Source organism: Caretta caretta, chromosome 15 (assembly GCF_965140235.1).
Source record: "Caretta caretta isolate rCarCar2 chromosome 15, rCarCar1.hap1, whole genome shotgun sequence".
NCBI lineage: Eukaryota > Metazoa > Chordata > Testudines > Cheloniidae > Caretta > Caretta caretta.
Window position 1 is genome coordinate 24842623 of NC_134220.1, and position 27411 is coordinate 24870033.

At 47.5% G+C, this 27411-nt stretch overlaps 1 protein-coding gene and 1 long non-coding RNA gene across 4 annotated transcripts in view; one reads left to right on the forward strand and one right to left on the reverse strand.

Annotated features, from left to right (window-relative positions):
• RFLNA (refilin A) overlaps positions 1 to 18164 on the reverse strand; it is a 34402-nt gene extending 16238 nt beyond the window's left edge. Inside the window, exons 1-2 of one of the 2 annotated variants that reach the window (XM_048821737.2) lie at positions 17879 to 18164; positions 16424 to 16805 (exon numbers count right to left, since the gene is read on the reverse strand). In XM_048821737.2, the coding sequence (XP_048677694.1) occupies positions 16424 to 16642 (219 nt within the window). In that variant the 5' untranslated portion in view covers positions 16643 to 16805; positions 17879 to 18164. Of the gene's footprint in view, positions 1 to 16423; positions 16806 to 17213; positions 17619 to 17878 lie in introns of those variants that run through there. The other variant, XM_048821736.2, reaches the window with a different exon arrangement.
• LOC142069317 (uncharacterized) lies at positions 17450 to 26187 on the forward strand. Of its 2 annotated transcripts, XR_012665080.1 has the most exons (5): positions 17450 to 17544; positions 20335 to 20503; positions 20938 to 21052; positions 21887 to 22098; positions 25794 to 26187. It is a non-coding gene; the product is annotated as an uncharacterized LOC142069317 (long non-coding RNA). The 2 variants fall into 2 exon arrangements; XR_012665079.1 differs by lacking the exon at positions 25794 to 26187 and having other exon boundaries at positions 21887 to 23064.
• Positions 26188 to 27411: the final 1224 nt, after the last annotated feature.

Consider the following 27411-nt stretch of genomic DNA (forward strand, 5'->3'; position numbering starts at 1 on the left):
CAAGCTAACAATGGGCAAACGCCAAGGATTCCCTTTAATCCAAAGCACCAATGTTCAGGGGTTCAGACAAATAGTTCTCCGTTTGACCCGTCTCTAAAGCAAACTGAATAAAATGGATTCAGACAGCTTGGGGAACAGCGAGGGATTCCAAATTTCTAGTTACTCTCTTGTCCTCTATCAAGAAACACATTCTCTCTCTCTCTCTCTCTCTCTCTCTATTCCTCCCCGAAGTACAGAGTAAATTTGTGCATGCTCTACATTTTAGATTTTGACCCAGTCATTTATTTAGAACCCTTGAACACCTTAGAAGGTCTTCATACATAAAGCCTAATGGAAAAATAATCATCTACATGGTCTGATTGATTGATCAGTAGTGGGGAAGTATTGGAGGACCCATAAAGTTCTCCGAAATAATGTTGAGACACTGAGATTCTTCCAACAATATAATGTAGCTGTCTATTCTCACAAAGCCCAGTAGCTTCTCTAGCACACAGGGAAAGCTGCTTAAGACTCTTTCTCCTTAGATCTGAGACCAGATTCTCTGCTGGTGTAAACTGAGTTCCATGGAAGTTACTGGTGCAGAGTTTTTGCACTGAAGGCAATTAACCGTTGGAGCAACTTACCGAGGGATGTGGTGGGCTCTCCATCATTTGAAGTTGTTGAGTGTCTTTATATGAGGTGTGTTCCAGTGCAACCACAAATTAGTGGGTCTACAGCAGGAATGATCAGGAGAAATCTTACGGCCTGTGTTGTGCAGGTTGGACTGGATGACCACAATGGTCCCTTCTGGCCTACAAATGTATGACTCTATGGAACTGCTCCAATTTACGTCAGCAACAAATCTGACCTCTGAAGTTCTTGGCAGGGAGGAGGGGCTTAGGGGTAAGGCATTTTCAGAAATGTGCCACAGGACATGAAAAAGGCTCCCCCTGACCACCAGGAAAGCTAATCGTGAACTCCTCTCCAGCACAATATCCTTAAACATAAGTTCCCAGATCGAATGAACCAGCATCTGTTGTCTGGAGCCAGTGCAGCTGCTACGTTAGCTCTGGGGCACTCCCTCGGAAGGCTGCCGCGTTGTGTGTTTCACTCCCCACAGCCACTTTGCCGTTGGCTTTGATTTATGAAACACAGGAACCTGGTGTCCCTCTAGGGAGATGTCTGGAGGCCTCTGGGCAGGGTTTAAAGGTCTTTAAGGGGGGTGAAAAACCCTTGGAAACATTCTCTCCACCCAGTGCAAGCTGAACCTATGCACGACAGAACCCGAGCCCATTTCTCAGCAGTCGCCCATTCAATAACAGTGAATAGTCTAAGAACATGGAGGATCCACCTGACGGTAGCAGAATCAATGGCTTCCAGCTTCCCCCTCTCTTTGAATTGTCTTTCACCTCTGGGTTCCTTACGGCTGAGTGAATCTGCTGCGATGGTGCACTCGGCCCAACAGGCCGCAGGAAGTAGTGGCACTCTCCAGAGGCCCTGTTCTAAGACGTTCTCTAGCTGTCTCTACACAGGCAAGAGGTTCTGAGATGCATCAGACTTTGGGGGGCTTAGCCTGAATTGAAAAGGAAGACTTTGGAGCTTCTACTCCATGCTCAGACAACGTAGTTCTAGAAAGTAAAAAGCAAGACCTAAATACTTTTCTAGAATGAAATTTATTCCTCTGCAGAGGGCCAGCTCCAGGCCTATGCACCACTTAAGTTCCCTGTAAGCCCCTTGGGCCATATCCTCAGGTGGTGTAAATTGGCATAATTCCACTGACTTCAATGGAACAATCCCGATTTACAACAGCAGACCACCTGGGTTTAAGGGGTGCATAAACTGAGAGCTTTTGCTTTTGACGGGCAATGAAGTTTCAACGTTGCATCTGAATTCTCAGGACCGCAGACTCTAGTTTACCGTGTTGCTCTGTTACCAGCCAGTTCTTTTTAAACCAGTGACATTAAAAAAAAATCCCTCCTTTTATCAAATGTTGCTGCTCCATCATCGATAATAGCCAGTATTTGCACAGTGCTATGGAAAAGGCTTGTCTCCACTGACTTTCATCTCCTGTCCAAATGGGAAAGGTCGTTCCTGCTTATTCCTGGCTCGCATTCAACACTCACGAGGGAGGGGTGGGCATTTCTATTTGTAAATAAAGCTCTTTTGCCTTTTGCATGTGATTCTTTTACAGGGCTATCTTCCATGACCGTATACACATGCCTTGCCTTAGATCTGTATGCTAGCTTTTACCTCTTGTCTATGGCAGGTGCTCTGTTTGAAAGCACCTAATCTGCAAGAGGGTTTTGTTGTTGTTTGGGGGGGGCAAATTGTACACAGACACATTTGCAGCATCTGCTAACTGCAAGCATGCTGGGTGAATCACCTGCAGAGCACTGCAGATTGCTTCTCCTGGAGTGGGAAGCAGAGGTGGGAATATGCATCCCTCCTTATGCACCAATTGGGATTGCGCAAACGAGAGAGAAACATAACTAGCTGCTGGGTGCCCTCAGTGTGAGTGCACACAGGCAGAAGTAGTAAAATAGAAAAGAATAACATGATGATTCCCCTCAGAGGATGTTTAGACATTAGAGCAGGCTATATGTGCCATCTTGTTCTGTAACATCAGCAATCAGCATGCATTTTTAGTGCAAAAGAATTTGCTGGCTTTTGTCTTGGTTTTTATAATTCTATGACCAAATTTATCCTTGGCATAACTCCACAGATTTCAATTTGGTCACCGATGTTTGTAATCTAACCCTGTCTATCTAGATGGAATCTAACAATCAGAGAGCAGGATGGGACATAAGGGGGGCAGGGGAGTCAGATGATCCCACATCTACTCCTACAGGGTTCTGACATTGTCCTCTGAAGAATCTGGTGCTGGCCACTATCAAAGACAGGATACTGGACTGCATGGACCTGGGGTCTGATCCATGGGGCTGATCCAGTCAGGCAGTTCCTATGTTTCTAATCAGCCAGATCCTCAGCTGGAGTAAATCACTACTGTGCCATTGATTTCAGTAGAGTTACACTGATTTTACACCAACTGAGGATCTAGGCTGTGCCCATGGTCATGTTTTACCAAAATCTCTCTTTTAAAAGAGTCTGGTTTCTCTTTACTGGTAGCTAAGGTTAGGAGATTGTCAGCATTGGGATCCCCAGGGTTGGACTCTGTGGGGATGTGGATGGGATCCCTCCAAGAGGAGGGCATCCTAGGTGCTTTTCCCCTTTCAGTCCATTCTGAACCAATATCCCAGCAGGTGGTAGCTGGGGCCTGAAAGGACAGTGCCAGGCACAGACCTGGATAGACAAAATAATGTCTATAGAAATGAGCATTGTCAAAACATCCAGGGCAAAATTCTGTTTGCACGGGACAGAAGGGAGGAATTTGGCCCCTGCAGCGAGGAACAGACTTGAACACATGCATGGCTTTTTATTATCTTGTTGGAGGATTTGCATAGTGTTGGTGCCAGCCCTATAGTAACTGACTAGTTATTGGGAAAGAGGGAAGGAAATGCCTAAAACAATACTTCAGTGCTCCGGCTCACTGGAGGGACAGATGCTGGCAATGTCTATTTGAGAAGAACAATGAGCAATGCAAAACGTGTAGAAGACAACCTTCTCCCCAGCCCCCCACAGGGCTTTCCCAGCTGATATCCAAATGATGTGCAGGAATTCCCTTGCCCCCATTCGGCAGAACAGGATGTAGTGCAAAGAACACTGGACCCGATGGAAATGACAGAGTTCAGGTGGCAGAGTGAAATGCTCAGGGTTGGACTCTACCCAGCCTACTGGGGCTAACGCTTCTTTCCTGATACAAAGTGCCCCTGGGTCTTTGAGAAGCCCACAAGAAGCTGGGGCTTTTCAGACAGCACCTCCGACAGTACAGCAGCCCCCAGCCACATGCTGGGGCATTGGTTTGGAACTGACCCAGAGGGGAAAGCACCTGCCTATTGAATTATCAGCTCTCTTTCCAGCATCATCTGGATTTTCCTTGGCAGGATTCCCTCCTCCTCCTCACCCTGTCCAACCCTGCTTAGCATGTGCGAGCTGACAGGAGGACAGCACAAGAAAACAGAGCTGCAGCAGCTATACATGCTACATCGCAGCCCTCAAGGAGAGTCGAGCTCAGCTTGCTTTGGCTTATGGGTACACAGTTATTTTAAAATCTAAACAGTGGAGTTGATGTCATGTGCATTTGCCATCTCCTACAGTGGGTAAGGACAGCTGCTGTCACAACCAAGGAAGCCGCTTTGGCACCCAAAACCAGATTTCCTGCTACTCTGCAATCAAACACTTCATCCTGTCATATTTCCCCTGAAACCATCACCCTGCAAAGACTTTGCATGTGATAGCTCTGCTTTTCCCTGCACTGTTTCCTGCAAACGCGTCCATCTTAGGGCATGCGCAGAGAACTAAAACAGTGTATAGAGGCAATTCCTGCAATAATTCAGTTTGTTCTTGGCATTTTATTAACTCCACTCTATCTGATTGCATATAGGTAGGTATTTATACTGCACTCATCACCACGACATCTTGTCCTTCTGATAATTGGATCTGACACATGAACCCTTGGAGGGAACCACATAAAATATAGTTGAATTGAAAGTATTAAATAGTAAGGGGAAAATGTGCAAAAACACCTAAGGGATTTAGGAGCCCAATTCCTATTGATTTTTGAAAATATCTCCCTCAATCAGAGAGATTCTGTTGGTGAAAGAGAAACTTTTGAGCTACACAGAGCTCTTTGTCAGGTCACAGTGGGCAAAAGCTTTGGCTCCAGCATCCCAACCAACATGCCCATTATACGTTATCAAACCACTTGATCAAAGAGCTAGTCAAACACCTGGACCAATGATCAAAATGCTGCAAGTGAGGGATGAATCTCATATACTAGGTCAGTTGAGTGTTGTCTTACTCCACATTTTAAGTGACGGGAATATGCGTCATTTACTTCCATTGCCAAGAGGGAAAGGAACTTTTTGGAATTCAGCTGCCCTTCATGTGCTAGCTGATTTCAGTGAACCTGTCCGATAATCCCCCTTCCACTTTTGCCAACACCGGTTCATTACAGCGCTGAGTAGCAAACTTGGTGACAAGGTAACTGGGAGCATTCTTGAGGGATTAGCACATTAGAAGTCCAGACCTCGTAATGTTTCCCCCAAGTGCCTCTCCAGAGCACAGTTCTGTTCTCAGCTCTGCACAGCTGATCTCATGCTCCTTACTAACACGGACAGGTCGTGTGCTGATTCAAGGGGCATTGTGTGCATCCCAGGACAGTAGGACACTGGAGCCAAGATAGTCCATGTGACTCAGAGAGCAATGCCCACAGCACTTCATGAAATCTGTACTTTTGCCCAGACTTGTGTGCAAAGGGGGTCTGCGAATGGAGAATGTTAGATAGCTGATTGCACGGTGTGTGTCCTGCTAAATCAGATCATGGACACAGCAGCGCTAGGTGCTTGTTGAAGTAATTAACTGATTAATACAACTGGGCCCCTCCCCTGGAAACAGAAGCCTGTCACAGGAACCGGAACCCTGTGTGTTGCAAAGCAAAGGCCCGTCCTACACAACTGAACTCAATGGGAGTTTTGCCATTCACTTCAATGGGAGCAGAAGCCAGTCTTCAAATGCGTCTAGTGACGGGGCCATTTTTATGCAGCCTATGGAATTTGCAAAGGTACTGGCAGGGGAGCGATCAAAGTAGAAAATGATACATTGGTGTAGGTACCAAATGTAAAGCAACGTTTGCATCGCTCCTGCAGGCTTAATTTGAGAAATAAAAGCTACACATATCTGGGTAATCAATAAAGCACAGAACTGCAGAATGACATGTTGAGCTGGTGATTGCCACTCTATCATCAGAGACAGTCACAGTGTCACAACTAATTACACAAGAACTTAAGAGCGGCCATGCTGGGTCAGACCAATGGTCCATCTAGCCCAGTATCCTGTCTTTTGACAGTGGCTTCCAAGGGAATGAACAGAACAGGACAATCAAGTGATCCATCCCCTGTCATCCAGTCCCAGTTTCTGTCAGTCAGAGGTTTAGGGACACCCAGAGCATGGAGTTGCATCCCCGACTATCTTGGCTAATAGCCATTGATGAACTTATCCACCTTATCTAATTCTTTCTGAACCCAGTTATACAGTTGGCTTTCACAACATGCCCTGGCAATGTGTCCACAAGTCCAATCATACAACTGCTGCATGAGAACTCTCTCAAAGTCACTTAAAATTCTGCATGTGGAGGGCCTACGTGGCTTATAAACTTGGCGTACATTGAAAGATCATTCAATGAACACTGCAGTTTGCCCCCACTCTAAGCAATCAAAAACCTATGGAGCAGCTCTTTGGAGGAATCCCAGCTGAGGTTCTGTTTGTCCCTCCAGCATTCAGAGTTTTGAAGCCTCTTCCCTTCCATCTAAGCTGTAGTTACTGGGTGAAGAATGGGGATTAAATTAAATGTGTCGATCTCTGTATCTTCATTACAGCAGAGTTAGTGGCAGATGTTCCCAGAGTTACGGTAGCAAAAATTTCCAACCTAAACCCCCTATTTTCACATATTCGCAGCCAAAGCTGGTTTAAAAATGAGAAAAAAAAAAGAGGGAGATTTTGTGATTTTTCATTTTAAATTTCTCCATTATTCTGAAATCTGAAATTCCACAGTTAAAAAAGGGGGAATCAGCTTTATACTTGTTTGAAAAATGAGGCCGTTTCACCAAAATGTCATCAACTTTTTCCCCACCTCCAATTTCAGCAATATTTTGAGATTCAAAAAAACGTTGCTAGCTTTCCAAAGTGTTTGTCTCTGGGGCTGAAATGTGACATGCTTGGTGTCTGCCAGGGGCTGGATGGTGGGAGAAGGGTAGAGCCCAATCCTGGCAACTGGGCCAACTGAGGCCCGGCCAGGGGAATTGAGCTGTCTCAGATCACACAGCAGGTCAGCACTCATGCTGGGAATAGAACCCAGGAGTCCTGGCCATTAAACAGTGCTACCTCCCAAATAGCCCTTCGTGACCCATAAGGAAAGCAGAGGCCAAGCCTATGGGTAGAAATGAAAATACATATTGGATATTTGTAGCTAATAATCCATACCCTTTGGATCACTGGTGTCCTCTGACACGCAACTGGGCATTCGTCCCTCCTCCGAAGCTCCCATCAGCATCCCCCTGAAAGTCACCACCTTACGCCCTGTCCAGGGATGGGATTGCTCCCAGCAGTCCAAGAGGGAACCTGGGAGAGGGCTCAAGAACAAACTAACCCTGTACAGAGTCAGCACCAGGCCCATACAACTTCTGCCTGCAAACCAGCACTTCAGTGGTACATCTGCTCTGCGAAGGGGTGAATTTCACCCCAAAGCACGTCTTTAACAAGGGACAGAATACACTATTTAATTTCTAGTAAAGAATTTGCCCCTAACACCGAAGGGTTAAAATGTTACTAAAAAACTTAAGTTATTTCTCGTTTGGCAGCATTTTTTCCCTCTTTCTCAACTCCTATGCCTTTCAGGCATGTAAGGGCCTGGGCAGCTAAGCTCTGCTTTTGAAAGCTACGCCGAGATAAACACACACAAAAAGGGTTCCCCAGACAGGTGTTCAACCCCCTGCCATGAGCTGTGTTTTATCTATTCCGACATAAGTATTACTAAGGGTTACTATGCGGGGACAACTGTCCATCAACTTAATATCTGCTGGAGGACTATGGGAAATGGAACTGACTGTTTGGAGTATATAGCATGGTGTTACCCGTTCAGAACAATTGCATAAATAAGCCAGTACAAAGACTGGAGTTCCTCTAGCCACGATAACCATGGGGCAAGGTCTGTCTTTTTGTTCTGTGTTTGTACAGTGCATAGCCCAATAGGGTCCTGGTCCATGATTAGGGCTCCTAGGCGCTATAGTAACACAAATAATAAATAAGAGAATCAGATGAATACTTAGCCCTGTTATAATGCATTGTGCTCAGAGACTCTAAGCATTTTACAGAAGGAAGTGGATTGCAGATTGGGAAGCTAGGAGGGGAACCTTTCCACCACAAAAAAGGACAACACTGGCACCCCCTTTTGCCCCTAAACCCCTACCAACCACACACAAAAAAGGAAATTAATAGAATCTAAAAAAGAAACAAAAAAATCAAACCCCTCCCCCATATGACTTTGGACTCCGAAAAGAGAGCAAAGCCAGAGACTCCACGAAATCTACTAGGGATTTCACTACTGCTATTGATTTGATGTGGAAAGGGCTCAGATACTATGGTGATGGGCAGCAGGCTGAAACAGGTTGATAGATATGAACCAAAAGATGAAATCACTTGCCCAAGTGTCAGAAGTAGGAACTGAATTCAAGTCACCAGCGGCCTCTTCTAGCTAACCCCCATACCACTCTCTTTCCAGATTTCACATGAACATACTGGTCCATGAAAATGTCATTTGCAGCAAGCTGACATTTACAGCAATAATGAAATATCTGCCTGAGTTATTCAGTGGAGACGCATCTATGTTGTCTGTTTTAACCGGTAAGATACACTTGGTTAATAAATGATTGTGCATTGCTAATGTCTTGATGTACTGGAGATTACAAGCCCTGTTATTCATGCAACTATAATGTTTCCAGAAACAGGATAGGTTTCATTTGGAAGAGAGAACAGTCAATGGAGACGTCAAATTGAAAGCGTGGCTGGTAGTCCTAGTCTTATGGAATATTTAATTTTAGATAATTACATCCTGCAGCTTTAAATCAACTTTCTGTTTCAAGTGGGAAATGTATGGTACTTAACTTCTTGTCCAAAAGAGTTATATAGTGATGCAGTGGGGTGTCAACTAGCTGAAAGATTCCACCTTAGAGGTGGCTGCATTTTCATAGCTGGTGAAGTGATTCCTGTGTATCTATATAAAAATTATGTGCCAAATCCTGCAGTCTTTATTCTTGCAAAACTCCCCCAATTTTTATTTAAATTCAGTGGAAGTTTTGCCTGGGTAAAGACAGGATTTGGTTGTGGCACGCCTGTCTGGCTCGGTGTGTATATCTGTGCAGCGTGTTTCCCAGCTTGGGTAGACAGACAGACACTAGCTCTGCTCAAGCTGGCATGCTAAAAAGAGCAGCATGGTGGCGGCCCGAGTACAATCCTGCCCGACCCCTTGCGGGTCTTGGGTGGCTAGCCCAAGCTGCTGCCCGTGCTGCCATGGCCACACTGCTGTTTTTCAAGTTAGCACATGCACATCTGCCTGAGTGGACAATTATCGCCCAGCAACAGCGTACATACCCTGTGTTCTCCCTCACCCACAAGGTATATGCGGTGTTTGGGGCCAGGATCTGTAAATCAGTGAATTCAGTGGAGTTGTGCAACCGGATGGCAACTGAGGATCTGTCCCTCTGTATTTAATTTTCAAAGCATTTGGGGATCTTTGGGGCAATGGGCACTATATCATAGAAGGACTTTAGTACAGAGAGAAAGATGTATCCGTGTAGCTATGAAATGAACTGAGAGCTGCTTGCCCAAACTAGGCAGATGCAGTTCCTTTCCAGCAATTTGTGCTCTGGCATCCCAAGACTCTCCTCTGGTGGGGACTAGAAAAGAACACTACATCCCTCCAGAGAGACCCTGTATTTGACAGACAGGAGAGGCTGGGCCCTGCTTTACATGCAGGCCTGACATTTTTGGATTCCCACTCATGTGACTGCTAGGAGTGAGATATTAATCAACACATAGACGCATAGCTCAGTTGGAGCAGTCTACAAACAAGACCATGTTAGCCTGGTGAGTAACTGGAATGCTGAGCTGGCATATGGTTTGTAGATTAGGCAGTGCCTGGGGCCTGCCAGCTCTCTTCTGCCAGGAATGTTTCAAAGAGGTGGTGAAATGGGCCCAGATTCATATAAGAGGGGATGAGGTGGAGCAAGTGCTGGATTCTGGCAGAAACGGGTGCAGGGCAGAGAGGGAGGTGAGAGTGGAAATGAATGCCAACCCCATCAGCATGAATTTCAAGGGCTTCCTGTGGGGTATGGGTGGGGCTCAGATGTGGGCAGGGATACCAGGGTCTCATGGCTTCAGAGGGGGGGCATGCTGCTATTGGAACGGGGGGAGGGAGGGAGGGATTTACCAGGGGTCTCACACCTCTGTGGACTTTCCTCAGGGATCTCAGGATGTGTGTGGGTTTGAAGGGCCATGCCACCTGTCTGATTTGTGAACCACCAAACCTCACCCCCTAGAAGGTTAATCCTGCTTAATCCTTAGGCCCTGCTGCAGCTTTTGATCGGGGGGTGGGGAGGAAGACCTGGTAACTGGCCCTTAAGGACCCAAAGTTGATGGGACATTTGGCCTGGGCAAGGCCTGACAGATGCATTATCCCCCTTCCCCCTAACCCCCCCCCCCCACACACACACAGACACTCCTCACTCAGAAGGTACCTTCCACGTATGGACCGCCTCCATCCATGCTTTCTCCGTGGCACTGTCTCCCCCAGAGGGCCCATTGTGGGGTAGGAGGTGTGAGGTGGTACCCAAAGGGACTGGCATGCTGTGCACATTGCCCCATCTTAGCAGGCTTGTCAGGGCCAGTGAGTTGGGGATGGGTGTCATAGGAAGCCAGGGATTCTGGGGGTCAAACATCCTGCTCATTCCATGGGTGTGAGGTGGTGGTGGTGAACCCACACGCCCTACCTGGAACACTGCGATTTCCTCCTCGTTCTCCTCTCTGTCATGGACTTTCCCATGGGACAGATTTGCCCCGAGTAAGGATTTGATCCAAAGGGCTGTATCTGGACCTCAGTTGTTTACGTAGAATACCCTGGGGTGGGGACGTTTCTCATGTGGAGTGACAGGGATGTTGCCCTGGTTAAATTAATGGACAGCTTTTCAGATAACAAGGAACCTGTTGCAAATGGGACAGTGCTGGGAACAGACGGCTCTGCCCTGCGTGGCTCCCAGATGACAGGCCTGCTACCGAGGGAGCTGGGGCAGCTTTGTCTGTAGATTATTTTGACAAAGGGCCAAGCACAGCCAAATAATTTTGACAGACTTTTTTTCCCACATGCATAATGGGGCAAAAGCAAAATAGAGCAGTTTGGCTCAGTGGCGCAGCACATACTTGCATCCAGACAGATGGATACGATGCTTCCCACTCTCGGCCCAGGCATGGACCCAGGTCTTTATATGCTGAAGTACCAGTAAGGCAAGCTAAGCAGAGAATGTACGCATTTCCAAAGGGCCGTGGTTTAGGGCTACAGGGCCACTTCCATAGCGCCTTCTACCTTCCAGACACAAGAGAGGCCTTATTCCTGCAAGGATCTCCGTGTGGGCAAATCCCCATTGTGGCCAGTGGGGCTTCATGCAGGCACAAAAGTCTGACTGCAGAGCTCTTTACACAATCAGGGCCCTTGTGAAGACTCTCAACTCCCCTATGAATGAGGCATCGTCCCCATTTCACACATGGGGAAACTGAGGTACGATGGGTCTGGGACTGGACCAGAGTGACAATTCCTGACTCCCAACCTTGTGGTTTAACCACCCATATTCTTCCCTGTTTTCATCCTCTGTCTTTCACCATCCCCCATGCCCTAACACCACATATGAGCTCTGATCAGGGCCCATTTCTGTTTCTTTGTTTTATGATAATGTGAGCAAATGATTCAGCACCGGAATCTCCGCACTTTCCCTCCTTTGGGGACAGAATTTCTGGGCCCTCTGAGATAGCTGTGGATTGTGGGTCTGTGCGGGGAGGGGGACGACTCCCAGCTGCATACCACATATTTCTCTAGCAACTCTCCCTCCCCCAGAAAATCCTGGCATCTTCTTGCTGTCCCTTTTTGGGACCCCAAAGCCGCCAGAGTCCCCGTGTACCTTATGCAGCTCCGCGCTGATGGCAAGTACAACCCAGGAACATTTTTTAAAGTTGTAAACAGTAAACCCACAAGTAAGTTCTGAGCAGAGAACCTTTGAGCCTGATTCTGATCTCATCTCCACTGGTGTAAATCCACTGAAAACAACGGAGCTATGTCGGTGAGCTGAGAATTGGACCCTCCGCATCAAAACTATATTCCTGGACAATCTTAGGAGTAAATTCTCTGCGGGGGCAACTACACTGAAGTCTGAGAATCTGCCCCTTGATCCCTGTCCACTTCATTCTAGCAGCTGGTTTCTTGTGAAAGCTGTTAACGTATGCTTGTTCTTGCAGCTAATGTTAGGGGTCTTCCTTACTGCCTAGCCATACATACAACCTTTACCTTGTCTTTCTAATAAAATGTATGGGATGCTTTGTAACATAAGTTTCAAGGTGCTTGAGAATAAAAATTAAAAATTGTCATCTTTTAAATTTAAAAGATAGCTAAAAGTCACTTTGTATTTCTAGGCTATAACTTCTCATAGGGTCTCTTGCCCTTATGCACAAAGCAGCTGAAGAATCCCCAACATATGGCTTACTTGGGAGAATTAAAAGTAAGTTCCCCTGTATTCCAAGCAAAGTCTAATATAATGGTGTTGAGCTTGCGGTATTTATTACTCTGGCTCTAAATTGCCTTTCATATTTTCTTGGATCCCAAAGCTGTAGCCAAATTGGCTGGTTAAATGTGAATAAATGGTGCATTGTCTTCAAAACAAAGTCTGGCTTATTAAAAAAAGAAGAGTTTTCATTTTTATAGTTAAAGTTAATCACACCAAACACAGGGAATGTGGACTGTAAACAGAAGAATGTCCCTGGGAAGTACATACAAGATCATTTCAGTATGTATGTCAAGAATTATCCCAGAGCTAGAGAAATTCTTAAACCTACCTTTAAAGCTGGAACAAAATAGCTGAACCCCAGCAAGATTAAAATGGGAGATTTTGATAATACTGTAATAAGAAATGCCATGAAATATTTCCCAACTATTTTTCCAGGTACAACTAGACTTATTGTAACTGTACCTGATAGATTTTTGGATATTAGGAATATAGCTTACACATATTTTACTGTATTATAGCACAGACTGTTCTCAGCTCTATCTCATGTGTAAATACCACAAATAATAATATAATAGGCGCTAAACACGCATGATTTAGTCTGAAAATAGCATTAATTGTTGATTCACCAATTGCGCATGCTCTCTGATAAACTGCAAAGAGCAGGCAATTAAAACAGGAGCACAAATTCATGGACTGCATAATTACTCACAGATCTGTGAGTTCTCCTTAAATGGTGAGATGAAAGCTAATTAGAAGCTGACATTTAATAGTATGACGCAAGCATCATTTTCCATAGTTTTACTTTCGTAACAGAACCAAGTGCAAGCACAGTATTTGCAGAGTGGAAATTAGATGGAACGAAATTCCATTTATAGAAAAGTAGAATGATAGTCCCCTACAACTAATAAATAACTTATTTCACCATTTTGCAGTGTGCCAACTGCAAGTCTGTTTAGAGTAAATCTCCACTTATGGTACAGTCCCATGTCTCAAGCATTTGCATTGCTTCCTCCTCCATATTTGAACATAAGATTGCTTTTTATATGAGTGGGTCTGTGTTTCTTCTACACCTACTAGAGCACAAAAGCATCCACCACATAACAAGCCTACATCCTAACAGCAAGGGCTCACAGCTAACATGGCTGTAATGTGGTGTCCAGTTGGCAAACAATTATAACATTAACCTCTCAAAATGCTGCCTAACATCCATGTGTGTCCAAAATCAAAGAAATAGCTGGACAATAGAATTTTGTTTTTCCATAAACCTTAGAAATATTTATTCTACAGAAGTCAAGAAGTAAGACCCTGGGGTAAATTCATCCAGAGTATTCCACTATTCCATTATTTGTACCCACTTATACCAAGGTTGAATTTGGTCCCTGATAAGTAAGGTGTTATTCTGTACAATCTCCTTTTCGGAGGGGCTGACCTAAGAGTGTACTCGGTCTGATAACTATCTTCATGGCAGCTCATCTGACTCTGTTGTAGAGTTTTATACAGGTTTCTAGCTGTATTTTGGTCCAACACACCTTCATTAATCCCTCCTCACACATTTCATTTTATGACTGCATAACAAGGACCCGATCCTGCAAAGTCTTAGGCACGGGGTTATGCAAGTAGGTACGCCCCTGAAGTTAATGAAAATGTTAGTGTAAAATTACTCACATGGGGGATGAGCTACTAAGTGTGGTACCTCAATATTTACTTTATGAATTTGTTTTTTTTAATTAAAACCCACCCTCTTACTTTGGTGAGCAACAGTTAGTGCTCGTGTGAGGACTTTGGCATATTAAGGTATAAAAGACAGTTTTCAATAAAATGTTAAACACATCCTGAGAACCTGAAAACTGAAACGAAGGTGAACTTTCAGTGCAAATCTGCACAGGGGGAAGAAGGGAGTAGAGTGGTAACTGAAATTCATAAAGTATAATTCTTTCCTATGGAGAGCTAATGTCTCTGTGCTGCAGAAAGTTTTTACTCTGTATTTAAGCCAATTAAATATGTGGTTGAATACATCAAAAAATGTTTGTTTTTTAACAGAAAAAATGTTTGAAAGAACCTTGGGCAAAATCCTTCCCTCCAGAAAATCCTCCTAAACCTCGGTCTTTAAAAGCAATTTATAATGCAACAGATTCGCAAAAAGAAAAGGAGTACTTGTGGCACCTTAGAGACTGAAATTGACAAAATGAAGCAGAACAAAAGTCATAATGAATCTGCTTAAATCCGTCTCCACCCTCAAACACTTCACAGACCCTTTGTCAAGATGATCAGAATCCGGCTTCTATCTATATAGCTGCTGCCAGGAGTTCAATCCTGAAAACCAATAGAGCTGTACTGTTCAGCCATACCGTGCATGACTTCAAACAGCATCACTCTCTGAAGCACGATTCAGGCAAACAGCAGCAGCACAGAGCCACCTCTCAAGCAAAAACAACTTCATCCTTTGGAAGAGAACATGAACCTTTCCAAATCTTGTCTCTGATACCAACGGCCCTGACACATGTACATAAACGGTTCTGAATAGTGCACTGTTCCACATTCAGAGCAGAAATGACTGTAACACTGTTGCTCCATGCTCACAAACCAATCGGACTGATTTGGAATGAAATCATTTCAGCATAGCTGAGAAGCCAGCTCTGGTATGTCTAGTCACAACCTCAGACTTAGCACCATGTAGCATTGCATTAAGCAGCCTTGTACTCTCTCTTACTACACAGAACCATGTCACCCAGGCCAGTGGTTCTTAACTAGGGGTACACGTGCCCCTGAGGGTATGCAGAGGGTGGCCAGGGGATACATCAGCTCATCTAGATATTTGCCTAGTTTTACAACAGGCTACATAACAAGCACTAGCAAAGTCAGGACAAACTAAAATTTCATACAGACAATGACTTGTTTATACTGCTTTATATACTATACACTGAAATGTAAGTACAAGATTCATATTCCAATTGACTTATTTTATAATTAGGTAGTAAACTGAGAAAGTCAGCAAGTTTTGAGTAATAATGTGCTGTGACACTTTTGTATTTTCATGTCTGATTTTGTAAGCAAGTAGCTTGAGGTGAAACTTGGGGTACGCAAGACAAATCAGATGCCTGAAAGGGGTACAGTAATCTGGAAAGGTTGAGAGCCACTGAGCTAGACTGATTTCTTCTTTCTTTCTTTACACTGGAAATTGAAGCATGTGTCTGATGTGTTTTAAATAGCAAACGCTTACTGTGATTTATCCTCCAGCTCCCACTCCAAACTGCAAATAATTCACCACCGGGAAGTGATGGGGGCTCTGAATGTCCCCAGACCCCCCTGAACTCTGTCACTGATTCTCCACCAGGGGTCAAACCTTTGCCAGCCAGTCCTAACAGTACAGTAAGGAACTAGGCTGCTGGCTGCTTCCACGGTTTGAAGCTGGAGCAGGGGTTCCAGAGTTGAAGTGTAGCTGTCTTCAGGGAGGATTAACCCATGAAGTGCTCTGTAAGAGCCTTTTAATGTTTTGCCTCTGGGGTCACCAGTGGCCCATCCCATCTCATGAAGCCTGGATGAAGAGAGGGATTTATCATGAGGGAGTCTCACTCCTCACTGGAGACCACATCCAGGTCACCCTGAGGTGCAAGGGGTTGGGTTTATAAGAGGGTCCATTTGTGAAACCTAAATGCAGGTTTGGATTTTAAACACCTACCCCCCCAATGCTGGAGGCTACTGGAATCCTGGTTTGGGTCTGAGTTACTCTTCTCATTCCCTGCCTGCCTCTGACACCCGAACAGGCGCCTATAAAAGCCCTTTCTTCCTCCCACCCTTTGTCCCTCTTGTCTATTTGGATTGTAAACTCTCTGGGGCAGATCTCAGAACAAAAGCCTCCTGATGTGGCATAAGGGGTGGTCCCCAATGAAAGATGGAGACAGTTCCCCACTTAAACCCCTGAGGAGCTAGGAACAGGAACCATCCCAGCCTCTCACCCTTGGGAGGAAGCTGTAGGGCCCCAGGGCGCCAGGAAAGGCTCTTACCACTTTGCCTTCCTTGATTTCCTTTCTGGGCTCATGTCCTGGGTGATCCGTCCCCCTGCTGCTGCCCCCGGCTCTGCCCTCGATGATCCCGGGAGCCAAGGTGTAGAAAGGGGGGCTCGGGCTGGGAGGCAGCCCGGAATCCGGACTGTCCAGCAGGCCCTCCCGGCTCTTCTCTTTCAGACTCTCTTCCATTCCTTGCAGGTGCAGGTGGCCCACCATCTCTGGGCGGCAGCGAGGGGAGCGGAGCCACGCTGAAGAAAATCCGCCTCCTCCCTGAGCTTGAAGGCAGGAGGTGAAGGGCTTCGGGCACGGCCAGGAACCCCACAGTCCAGCCAAGGAGCCGCCCCCGCTCTGGCACAGCGGCCCGCAGCCCGAGCTGACCCTGCGGGGGAAGGGAGCAGAGAGGGCGCATCAGAGACAAGACCAGCCCTGATCCGCTCCAAACCTCGGTCACGCTGGGTGCCCTGCCGAAGGAAGGGGAGCCAGGGCGCTGCCCCCAGCAAAGGCCAGGGCAAGAGGCTAAAGGTGCCGAAGAAGGTTCCGTTCCCTCTTCCACTCCTACCCCTAGCCCCGGCGCAGAGCGCCCAGACCCTACCACCGGGGCAGGGCGTCCCCTTCCCCAGCCCTGTCCCCGAAGCAGAGCGCACGTATGAGACCCTCTCGCTCCCTAGAGCAAAGCACGCTGGGCCCCCCTCCGCCAGGCGCAGATCCCCTGGCTCCCCGCCTTGGGGATACCACCCCCCTCCCCTTGTCACCCATCGCTGAGCCGGGGGTCGAGCGCTTGGCTCACCCCGAGCCCCTCTCCTCGGAACAGAGCGCCCGGCTCTCCACGGCGATCCACCGCCCACCCCGGCACCTGGGCCACTGACAGCGCCACCAGGGCAGGGCGCGGGGAACGCAGGGCACCGACCCGCCCCCCTCCAGCCGCAGCAGCGTCTCCGCCCCGCACGGATCCGCCTCCAATTCGCCCCTGTGCTCGGTGCACGGGGACGGGCAAACTTAGCCCAGCCCAGCCCAGCCCCCCTCGCCTCGCTCTCCGCACGCCGGGGGAGCGGGGACACGGATCGAACCCGGGCTGCCTCGCCGGGCCACGCCAGGAGTGAAGCGGAGCCGCGTTGGGGGTTGGTGCCCCCCCCCTCCCCCATACTGTGCTTGGCTTGACCACGCTTCCTTCCTGCTGCGCCCCCAACACGCCCGGCAGCCACGACGGGGGCACGGGGCAGGCGACTGCCCCCCGCCTCCCCCTGGCGAGCCCACCGGGCCCCGGGGCTCAGTGTTGGAGAGCCCCCCCCCCCGGAGAGTGGTGGTGGTGGGGTGTCCCCCGTGCGTTTGCAAAGTGCAAACCGCCCCTGCTGCACCCCGGGGCCCGGAGCCCCGCACCCCGCCGCGGAAGGCCGGGTGCGGCCGGAGAGCCGGCAGGAGGCGCGGAGCCGAGCGCAAGCGGCGGCCGTTTACTTGCGGTGCAGCAAGCGGTCCCCCGCGGCACCGGGCGCTCGCCGCTGGCTCGCGGCCGCCAGGGAGAGCTCGCCCGGTCCTGCGCTCGGGCGCCTGGGGGCTGCTGCCGCTGCCGCCGCCGCCGGAGAGATCCTGGGGAAATCCTGCCGCTCGCTCTGGTTCTCCCCGCCTCCTGCCGCTCGCTGGTTTAGCTTAATGGGGTGGGTGGAGAACCAAGGGGCCCTCCCGAACCGCAGCCCCCCACCCCTTCTGTGCGTGTTCAGTCACTTCCCCGGCAGGGGAACGGGCTTCTCGCAGCCCCGTCGCTGGCGTTTTCGGTGCTGTGCATTGCTCCTGGCTCAGGCAAGGCCAACACATCCTGCCCCTGCAGCCTCCAGGCTTTTTTTTGTGTAGGGGGCGCCTCCCTCTGACTCTCATCCAGCTACCCCCTACACTTGCCTGGGTTCTTATTTATAGGCCCATCTGCAGGGCTGGGCATTGCCCCCTGGGCTGGAGAGCGGCTCTGAGAGCAGCATTTCCTGAAGGGGACTGGGGGGAGAAGCTGGGGATGGTGCTTGGAAAATGGGCCTTTAACAACATATGGCAGGCTGGTTTCCTGAAGGTGGGAGCCACTGCCCTAGCCTGTCCTGGGGAAGGTCCCCAGTGGGCCGAATGCTACACCAGGCCCTTGACTTTATTGACGCAACACTCATTTACATCAGCTGAGGTGCTGACCCGCCACATGCCAGGGCTGTAACATTAGGGTGCCCCAGCACTTCGACCCTTTGGATACCCAGGCTGGGGCTACCATGAAAAGTTAGGTAACCACAGCGACGTAGGTCAGGGCTGTGCACAAGCCACACATTGTGCGCCGTAACTGTGCTTACCTAACTCCCCCTCCCCTCCCATGGAGCTGCAGCTATCGATGGACAAACGCTTCCCATTGTTTGGGGTAGTGGTATTCCTACACCGTCAGGACAAACTCCGTCTGCAGCTACACTGGGGGTTGTGACCATTCCAAAAACTCAGCAAACCAATCCAGCGCAGGAGGAAAAGCTTTTATTTTCACCTGGTTTCTGCAAAGAGAAATTGCAGAATCGATTTTCTTACAGCTTACAATGTGGAGCGAATGTGTGTCAGTGTACACCTTGAAGGGGGGGCTAGGAGGAGCTGGCATTAGGTATCCACCACCTGCCTGGCCAACCTGAGACTGCTGCTTATTGCACCACATTACCTTGTCCTCCTGCTGCGTGTGTTCCTTAGGCACCTTTTGCATCTGTGCATATCCTAGATTGTGAGAAATTTGGGGCAGGGCCTGCTGATAATACAGACCAGCTTTCAGGCGCTTTAGAGCAGGCTCTTGCCTCATGAGCAGGCCTGTTGAATTCAACGGGACTGTTTGCTGTGAGTAAGGATGTCTCACCTTGGACCTAATGATGCACAGCACAATGGGGCCTACCCAGGGCCTTGATTCGAGCCACTTGGCACTATGGTAAGGCAAAACCCACAAGGAGATGTTTTTGTAAGTTGGAATAACAAGTGAGGGGGCTAATTATCATAGTATGGACTATGTCTGGTACTGATGGTTTGTAGGATCGGGACCGGAGCTAGACGCTAATAGTTGGGGAAGAGAGAGAGGCTGCAACATAAAACAAATCATGTGGTTTGACTTGGTAGGTTAAGGACCTGGCCTGCTACTTCCAGGAGGACTTTTTTTTAATACAGCATGACTTTGATTTTTATTCTCCACAGGCCGGCTCTGCCACCCTTACCCACATTGAGTAATGCCTTACGGCCAGGTTTTTAACGCTATTTGGGCACCTGATATGTCAGGTAGTACCTACTGGGCTGTTCAAACGCATCTAGGTGTCTAACTCCCATTTAAACCAATGGTTTTTTGGCATCTAAATACCTTTACAAATCTGGCCCTTACTCCGTACCCCAGTTTTATACTCATATAACTCCATCAACTTTACTGGCGCTGCTCCTGATTTACTCTGGTGTCCCTGAGTTCAGAATCAGCCCACTGACTTCAGCCTCCTTGAGTTGTTGGTGTGACTTTAGTGCAGTAAACTACTCAGTGTGAGTAAAGGAAGGCAGAGTCTGACATCAAACGAGCCATGCTCCTGCACAGTCCCCTCCAGTCGCCGCCAGTCCGTTCGGGTGGTGGTAGAGGAACTTGGCTGTCAGTAAAACTAGATTTGATTAGGTTTATTCAAGTTCAGGTCAAAACAAAGGCCAAGGATGCCCAAAGCCACTCTTGGCTGAACTGAAGTGCCTCTCTCAGATTAGCTATAGTGATTTGAGCAGTGCAGAAAAATGTAGCTGATTTATAAATGTCAAATAGCCAGCAAGCAGCCCACACAATAACCTCAGTGAATTATTACCTCTGACCCATTCATCAAACCCAGCCAATCATCTGGTAGTGCAGAGTGATTTAAAGCCTATTACTGTAAGAGCTTTAATGTCTCACACAGAATGGAGCTGATCTGCAAATGTCAAAGGGGGGCTGAAGGTCACAATGGCCATAAATTAGGCCTTGGTTTACCACCTATGGAGTTAGAGGATCCCCTGGCACGCTAACTCCCTTGAACATTCAACCGGTTAGCCCAATGCAGCCTGTCATCAACCCGCCCTCCTGAACTGGTGAGTCTGTACTGGCAAGAGCAAGCATGGTTCTGTGTGAGGGGCAAAGGTACTGAGACAAAGAACTTGGGCTATGGAGAAGGGGTGAGGGAGACCGTTTCTCCTATTATGGATTGCCTATGTTTCAATGGAGCTATCACCCTGAAGCTGTGTCCCGTGTCTCAACTGGGTGGGACCAGGTTAAAGAAGCCATTTTCATCGCCGTCTCAAGACATGGCAAAAAGGGACCGGTGTGGATCGATGCTGGTTGACCGCATTATCCAGAAGACTTTTACCTGTGCCTGGTGACAGTGTGCCTGTGCCTTGCCCGAGGAAGGACTGAGAATGGACTTCAGGCTTTACCAGTTATCTTTGCTATCTCTATGAGAGAGAACCGTGCATATGCATTACGAGACAGTCTTTCCTTACATGAGCCCGTGCTATTTTTTTCCCAGGGCCCCTGCCTCATTCGGTAAACTGGCTGGCCTGTGCGCTGAGGATGACTCGGGATCACGGAGTGGAGGCAGCTGCCTGTAGGACTAGTACCGCATCCATTGCGGAAGGTGGAAGGTGTGTATCTTAATGATGTTTTGGTTTTAAAGTGGGAGGAAACCTAGCCACCGAATCTTTAGCGAGGGCGAACCGGGCGTTTCGAAGTGTAGACAAAATCCATTGCCATCGCGGTCTTCTGCTTGGCATCCTTGGGTCATTATTAGATTAATATTTGCCAGAATCCAGACTCAAGAAGGACGTCAGGGTTTGCTTCAGAGAGACATGAGTACGGCATACAGGTAGACAGGTACTGTATGGCATCCACCAAAATATGAAAAACAGCTAGGGGTGTTATATAGATAGTGGAAATTGTCATAGCTCCAGTTTTAAGAACATCTTTTCAGCATGGTGACGTCAGAAGTAGGGCACCTCAAGGAACCTGTGGGCACCTGAAAAAATGCTCCCTCATGCCGGGCTTGCCAGTTTAGAGAGTTGTAACGCCAGGAGTGATACGTTTCCAAGTTATGGCTTGGAAGGCAGGAAGGAGCAGGGGCATTGGGCCCTGACTGGTGTGGTTGAACCAAGAGGAAGGAAGAGAGTGGAGGGAAGTTTTCCAAAATGGCGATGTGCAGCCGGCACAATGGGCAGCCGTGTCCTAAAGAGACAGGTGGTGGCACAGCAGCCTGCCCCCCCACCAGTGCTTCTGAAAGAGTGACCTTAGTTAGCAGGGAATGGGAGTACAAAATAATAAAAAAGCACCAAATCAGCAAACCTCCAAGAAAAGCCGCATTTGTCAAATGGCCCACAGCTGTTATTTCCATCTCAGTTGGTGATGTGTTTTTAGCAGCCGTTATTAAGTTAGTCTTTGTAAACTATACATTCTTGCAACCCCCTGTTGTTTTTCTTCATCAGCTTGTTTCACTGAGACAAACAACATAAGACCCGATCCTGAGAAGCACTGAGCACCCCCACGTCGTTGGGAGCTGCCAGTACTCAGTATCGCTCTGGATCAGACCCTTACTACACCAGTCAGATGAGTCTGATGCCGGAAGGGCCTTTCAAGTGCATGCAGATTACAGCAGAATGGAACTGAACCGCTGCTTAGTTCATATAAGTTCACATAGGTGAGATCCACATCTGGCGTAAGCAGTCCTAGCTCCAGTGAAGTCCGGGGAGCCACACGCGTTGCATCAGCTGAGGGTCTGTCTGCTGAGTTCCATGCCGTTGTGCGTGGGATTTTCAGACAAGACCTTACAAGCCCAGGTCCATTCTTTTCTGCATGGACATTAAAGATCTCAAGGACCATTGCGTGTAAGTGACAGATCTTTGCCCCATGTCCTTGGCCAAACTTTCTCCCTTTCTGTGGGGTATTTTGCAATGTACTGGCTGTTCTCTTTCCAGCTGGTGGCTGCCCTCAGCAGGTCTGTAAGTATAAAAGTGCTGATTCTCCTCTGCTTATACCAGTTTCACACCAGGTCAGTGGAGTGACTCCTGCTTTTCACTGGTGGGAGATGAGAAATAGGCTCAGCTTTCTCCTCCCACACATCTCCCCCTCATGGTCCCTCCACCGCCCACCATAAACCTCTCCCTCTCTTCCCCTTCACTGCCTTCCTTTGTTTCCATACTCCTATGCTTCTATTAATTCTTCCCCTCACCTGTCACCTCCCATCCACTCTGGCCCCCAAAATAGCAATAAAAAACCCTGCGGTGCCAACCATCACTCTGCTCATTCTCTGTGTTATGTCCCTTTCCCGCACTTTTAATCTGTCTTGATTATTTAGATGTCGAGTCTTTAGGGCATGGGCTGTATTCTCTTCCGTGTCCCAGCACAACGGTGTTCCAATCCCGACTGAGGCCTTTGGTTGCTCCCAACATAAAACAGTCCTATAGTTTGTCAGTTGCATTGGACTCCTTCAGGCTAAGTGGTGCCACATCAGTCTAAAGCGTGAGGATGATTTTCCAAGTCTGACCAAGCTGCTGGGGAGGAAGAGGGATTGCAGGCCGCTTGGCTGTGTTTAATTAGTAAAGGGAAGCACCTGAGTAAAGCAGCCAGCTCTGGCATAAACAGCAGCCCGTGAATACCACAGAGAGACAACAACAACAAGCCTTTGGTTTGGTAGCATAACTCTTTGGCGCTGTAATCTAGCCTCCAGTAGACTGCGTTAATGGCAAGTACCTAGGCACTTGGGTAATTGCAGCCTGGGAACTAAGCCACCTTTCTGATTCTTTGTTTCATGCTTTTGTACGCCACCCGCACCCCCCCTTCTCTGTCAGAAGGAGGGAATTCTTGCATTTGGGGGGATTCTATTATAAAGATTGTGGCCAGCCTCTGAGCTTAGTCCAGTCGAAAACAAGCTATTTGTTAGGCCAAATTCAACCTGCAGGGGCACTTGCATAAAGCCAGAGGAAATCAGTTGAAGTCAGTGTAGTTAGTAGCGTGTCTGAGTGCAGAGATTGGTCCATTGGCATCATTAGCGTTACTCTGTATTGAAATCGAAATCAGAATCTGGACCCTCTTCTTGGAGCGAAGCTCTGAGGATCTGCGTGAGATCAGAGGAGTCCATTTGTCATCTGTGCTACCCATGTGATTATATTTCTATAAAACGCTGGTTGGTTTTTTGTTTAGGTCTGGGTTTTTTTGTGTGCCTTAAACAAAAACGTCTTCCCCAGACTCCCCCCTCTTAACTTTGTTTTCTTAAACTTGACTCTCTACGCTGCTCCGAGAGGGTTTATAAAATCCAGTGTGGAAAGAAACTAAGCAGGCTAAGTCACACAAGGAAGGCATATCTAGGTCCATGCAGTTTACTGTGTGTCTGTCTCTTAGATGAGACATTAAGGCTGAGATTTTCCAACACTACCCTTAAGGAGTTGAACATTCAGTTATTGCCAAAGTCAATGGGAAATGGGCACTCAAGTGCCATAGGCAGTTTGGCATATCGCAGCCCCAGGGCCTAGTTTTTGAAAGGTCAGGTGTGCAATTGCGTGTGTACAAAGGCACATGTGCGCACTTGCATGTTGAATTTGTGCATGCAAAATTACCGTGATTGCATTCATAAATTGGGTGCTTGCACAATTCTCTCTGTTTGGGCCACTCAGGAGAAAGCTGGATGCTGCCAAGAATCTGGTTCAGGGTATGAACAAAACCCGATTTGCTGTGATTATTTGCACAAAATTGTATATGCATGTTGGCATGCCTCACCTTGCTGAAAAACCTGACCTTAAACACTGTCTCTCTTATTTCTCTAGCTATTCTATCAGCTCAATTTTAGTGTATTAAGATTGCAGCCCTGCTTACATGGCAGAATGTCAATATCACGTGCTAAATTTCCTACTCCTGCTGCCAGCCTTAAAAGACAAATAAGGTTAGGAAAGAAAAAGAAATGATACTAACACCAACATCAGGACTTTTCCTGAAGCAGGCTGGGTGGCAAAATGTTAAGAATGTTAGGAATTTCCATTACGGCTTACCATTAAACTAGATCCTTTGGGAACACCCACAACATAACTAGACCCAATAAAAACGACTTGTCAAGGTTCCTTCCCCACTCTGAACTGTAGGGTACAGATGTGGGGACCTGCATGAAAACCTCCTAAGCTTACTTTTACCAGCTTAGGTTAAAATTTCCCCAAGGTACAAACTATTTTACCTTTTGCCCTTGTACTTTATCGCTGCCACCACCAAACGTCTAACAGGTATATAACTGGGAAACAGCCCGTTTGGAAACCTCTTTCCCCCCAAAATCCTCCCAAACCTTACACCCCCTTTCCTGGGGAAGGTTTGATAAAAATCCTCACCAATTTGCATAGGTGAACGCAGACCCAAACCCTTGGATCTTAAGAATGAAAAAGCATTCAGATTCTTAAAAGAAGAATTTTAATAGAAGAAAAAGTAAAAGAATCACCTCTGTAAAATCAGGATGGTAAATACCTTACAGGATAATTAGATTCAAAACATAGAGAATCCCTGTTGGCAAAACCTTAAAAGTTACACAAAGACACAAAAACAGGAATCTACATTCCATTCAGCACAGCTTATTTTCTCAGCCATTTAAAGGAATCACAATCTAACGCATATCTAGCTAGATTACTTACTAAGTTCTAAGACTCCATTCCTGTTCTGTCCCCGGCGAAAGCATCACACAGACAGAGAGAGGGGCTTTGTTTCTCCCTCCCCCCAGCTTTTGAAAGTATCTTATCTCCTCATTGGTCATTTTGGTCAGGTGCCAGCAAGGTTATCCTAGCTTCTTAACCCTTTACAGGTGAAAGGGTTTTTCCTCTGGCCAGGAGGGATTTTAAAGGTGTTTACCCTTCCCTTTATATTTATGACACAACTTAAGCCACTCTTGGACGTAGCGATCTTTTGTTTCCCTTTGAAAAGGTGGAGCGTGTGTCTCAGCTGTCATTTGATGTGCTCCTGTGAATAAGACTCCAAGGTGCTGTAGGTCTGAAATATCAGCATGGCTGGAGCCAAGAGGGTGTAGCTCTGTGTGCAAACAACAGGATTGGACAAGAGTAGGAGTACAGTATGTTGGGTCTGATTCTTCCTGGTGGTGCACCTTGTGGAGTTGTGCGCCCCAGTGCAAACTGAGCGTGAAACGTCACTGAATCAGGATGGTGGCTTGTTTACACTTGCTCGACACTGGAGCAGTGATGGCACAAGCTGCCTGGCAATGGAGGAGCAGGCGCATGTAGCGTTTGACCTGGAAAATGCACAGAGATAGAGCGCCCCATGCAGAACATTCTCCCAAACTAGCCGACACAGTTCAACAGGAAATAAAAGCCCCTTCTTTCATAAACAGGCCCATTGCTTTCTTTTCAGGCAGCCTCCATAACAGAAACTCCAGCAAGGCAAGGTCTTCAGCTCTTGGCTGCTTGGACAAGCAGAGTCCACAAGCCAGAAAGAAGCAAAATAAAATATACACTTGGGCCTCAAGGAGCCCTCTCAGTGAGCAGAGAAAGGATCTCTCCAACACATCCACAGCCGCCCAATTACCATCCTACTCACCATACATATAGACTTCTTCTCTTTGAGCACCTGTGATGATTCCTCTGGGTTCAAGCTTCCCCCTTCATCAGGTAAATGTCATCTCACTTGAGGCAAACGGGTGCGGGGGGGAGCAGGTGGGAAAGACCAAGATCATGAGGTTCCCTTTAGGATCCCAAATGGTCTGCCTAGCACCCCATCGTAGAAAGTCAAGTCAAAAGGAAACAAACTCTCTTCTATTGCTCTGGACTTAACGTAAATACAGTAAAGATGCTGCCATCATGTATGGTCAAAGACAAGATGTGAAATGTTACTTTGGCAAGAGAGGATTATCTTTAAATAACTTCCTTAAAGTTAGCTGGGCAGAGTGCCTTGTTCTGAGTTTTGATTGCAGCAGTCTATACAGTTCATTCTGCAGCCAAGACATAAAATAAGGAAAAGCTACATTCCAGAGTACATGCCTGATCCAAAGCCCATTGACGTCAATGGAAAGACTTCCATTCACTTCACTGGACTTTGGATCAGGCCCTCAGTGGAGAATATGCGATTGCCAATTGACTGCAGACAGTGTTTACTAAAGACCCATATACTATTACATGCTCAGGTCAAAGTACACCTTCCAAAGTCTCAGCACCAGCAAAGGCTCCTGCCAGTTAGCCTGTGAAATTTCCTCCACTTCTCTGTCAGAATTGCTGTGCTGTTATCTTGGAGGATAATCAACAGCAAAACCATCCATAAATCAGGAGTTACCAAGTGCAGATAAGGTGTTAAATTTCAGGCTCACGAGGCCATTGTTTTAACAATGATAGTCGAAAGGGAGAGCATGAATTCTTTTACACGGAAAAAAATTTCTTGGAAAAACCACCCCCCCTTTTGTTTGCCTGTGAATACACTCATGTGTTTTAGATTTCTGCACTGTTCTCCTGCCCGTTAGATGGGAGCACAACGCAACCTGAACGCTTTCACTCGCCCACCAAACCAGGAGATTAAAGCGCCACAGCTGGGCTTGAACAATTAAACCATTTCAAAGACACAGAACTAAAGTGCTGCCTAATGTACAGACAGCCCATGTGAAGGGGCCTGTTCATTCAAGAGGAAGGATGGCCCACAAGTTAGGGTACTAACCTAGGACTTGGAAGATCTAGGTTCAAATCCCTGCTCTGCCACAGACCTCTTGTGTGACCTTGGGCAAGTCACTTAGTCTCTCTGTGCCTCAGTTTCCCATCTGTGCAATGGGGCTAATGCCACTGCCCTACCTTTCAGGGGTGCTGTGAGGATAACTACATTAAAAGAGTGTGAGATGCTCAGATACAATGGTGCTGGGTGGGCATATAAGTACCTTTGAGAGATTCGGCCGGCTTACTGTGAATTCAACGCCATGCCTGGGGGACGTGCTTCACTGACACACTTGCAGGGTGAAGTCCTCTGCCGAGCCACAACAGGTCCAGCATTG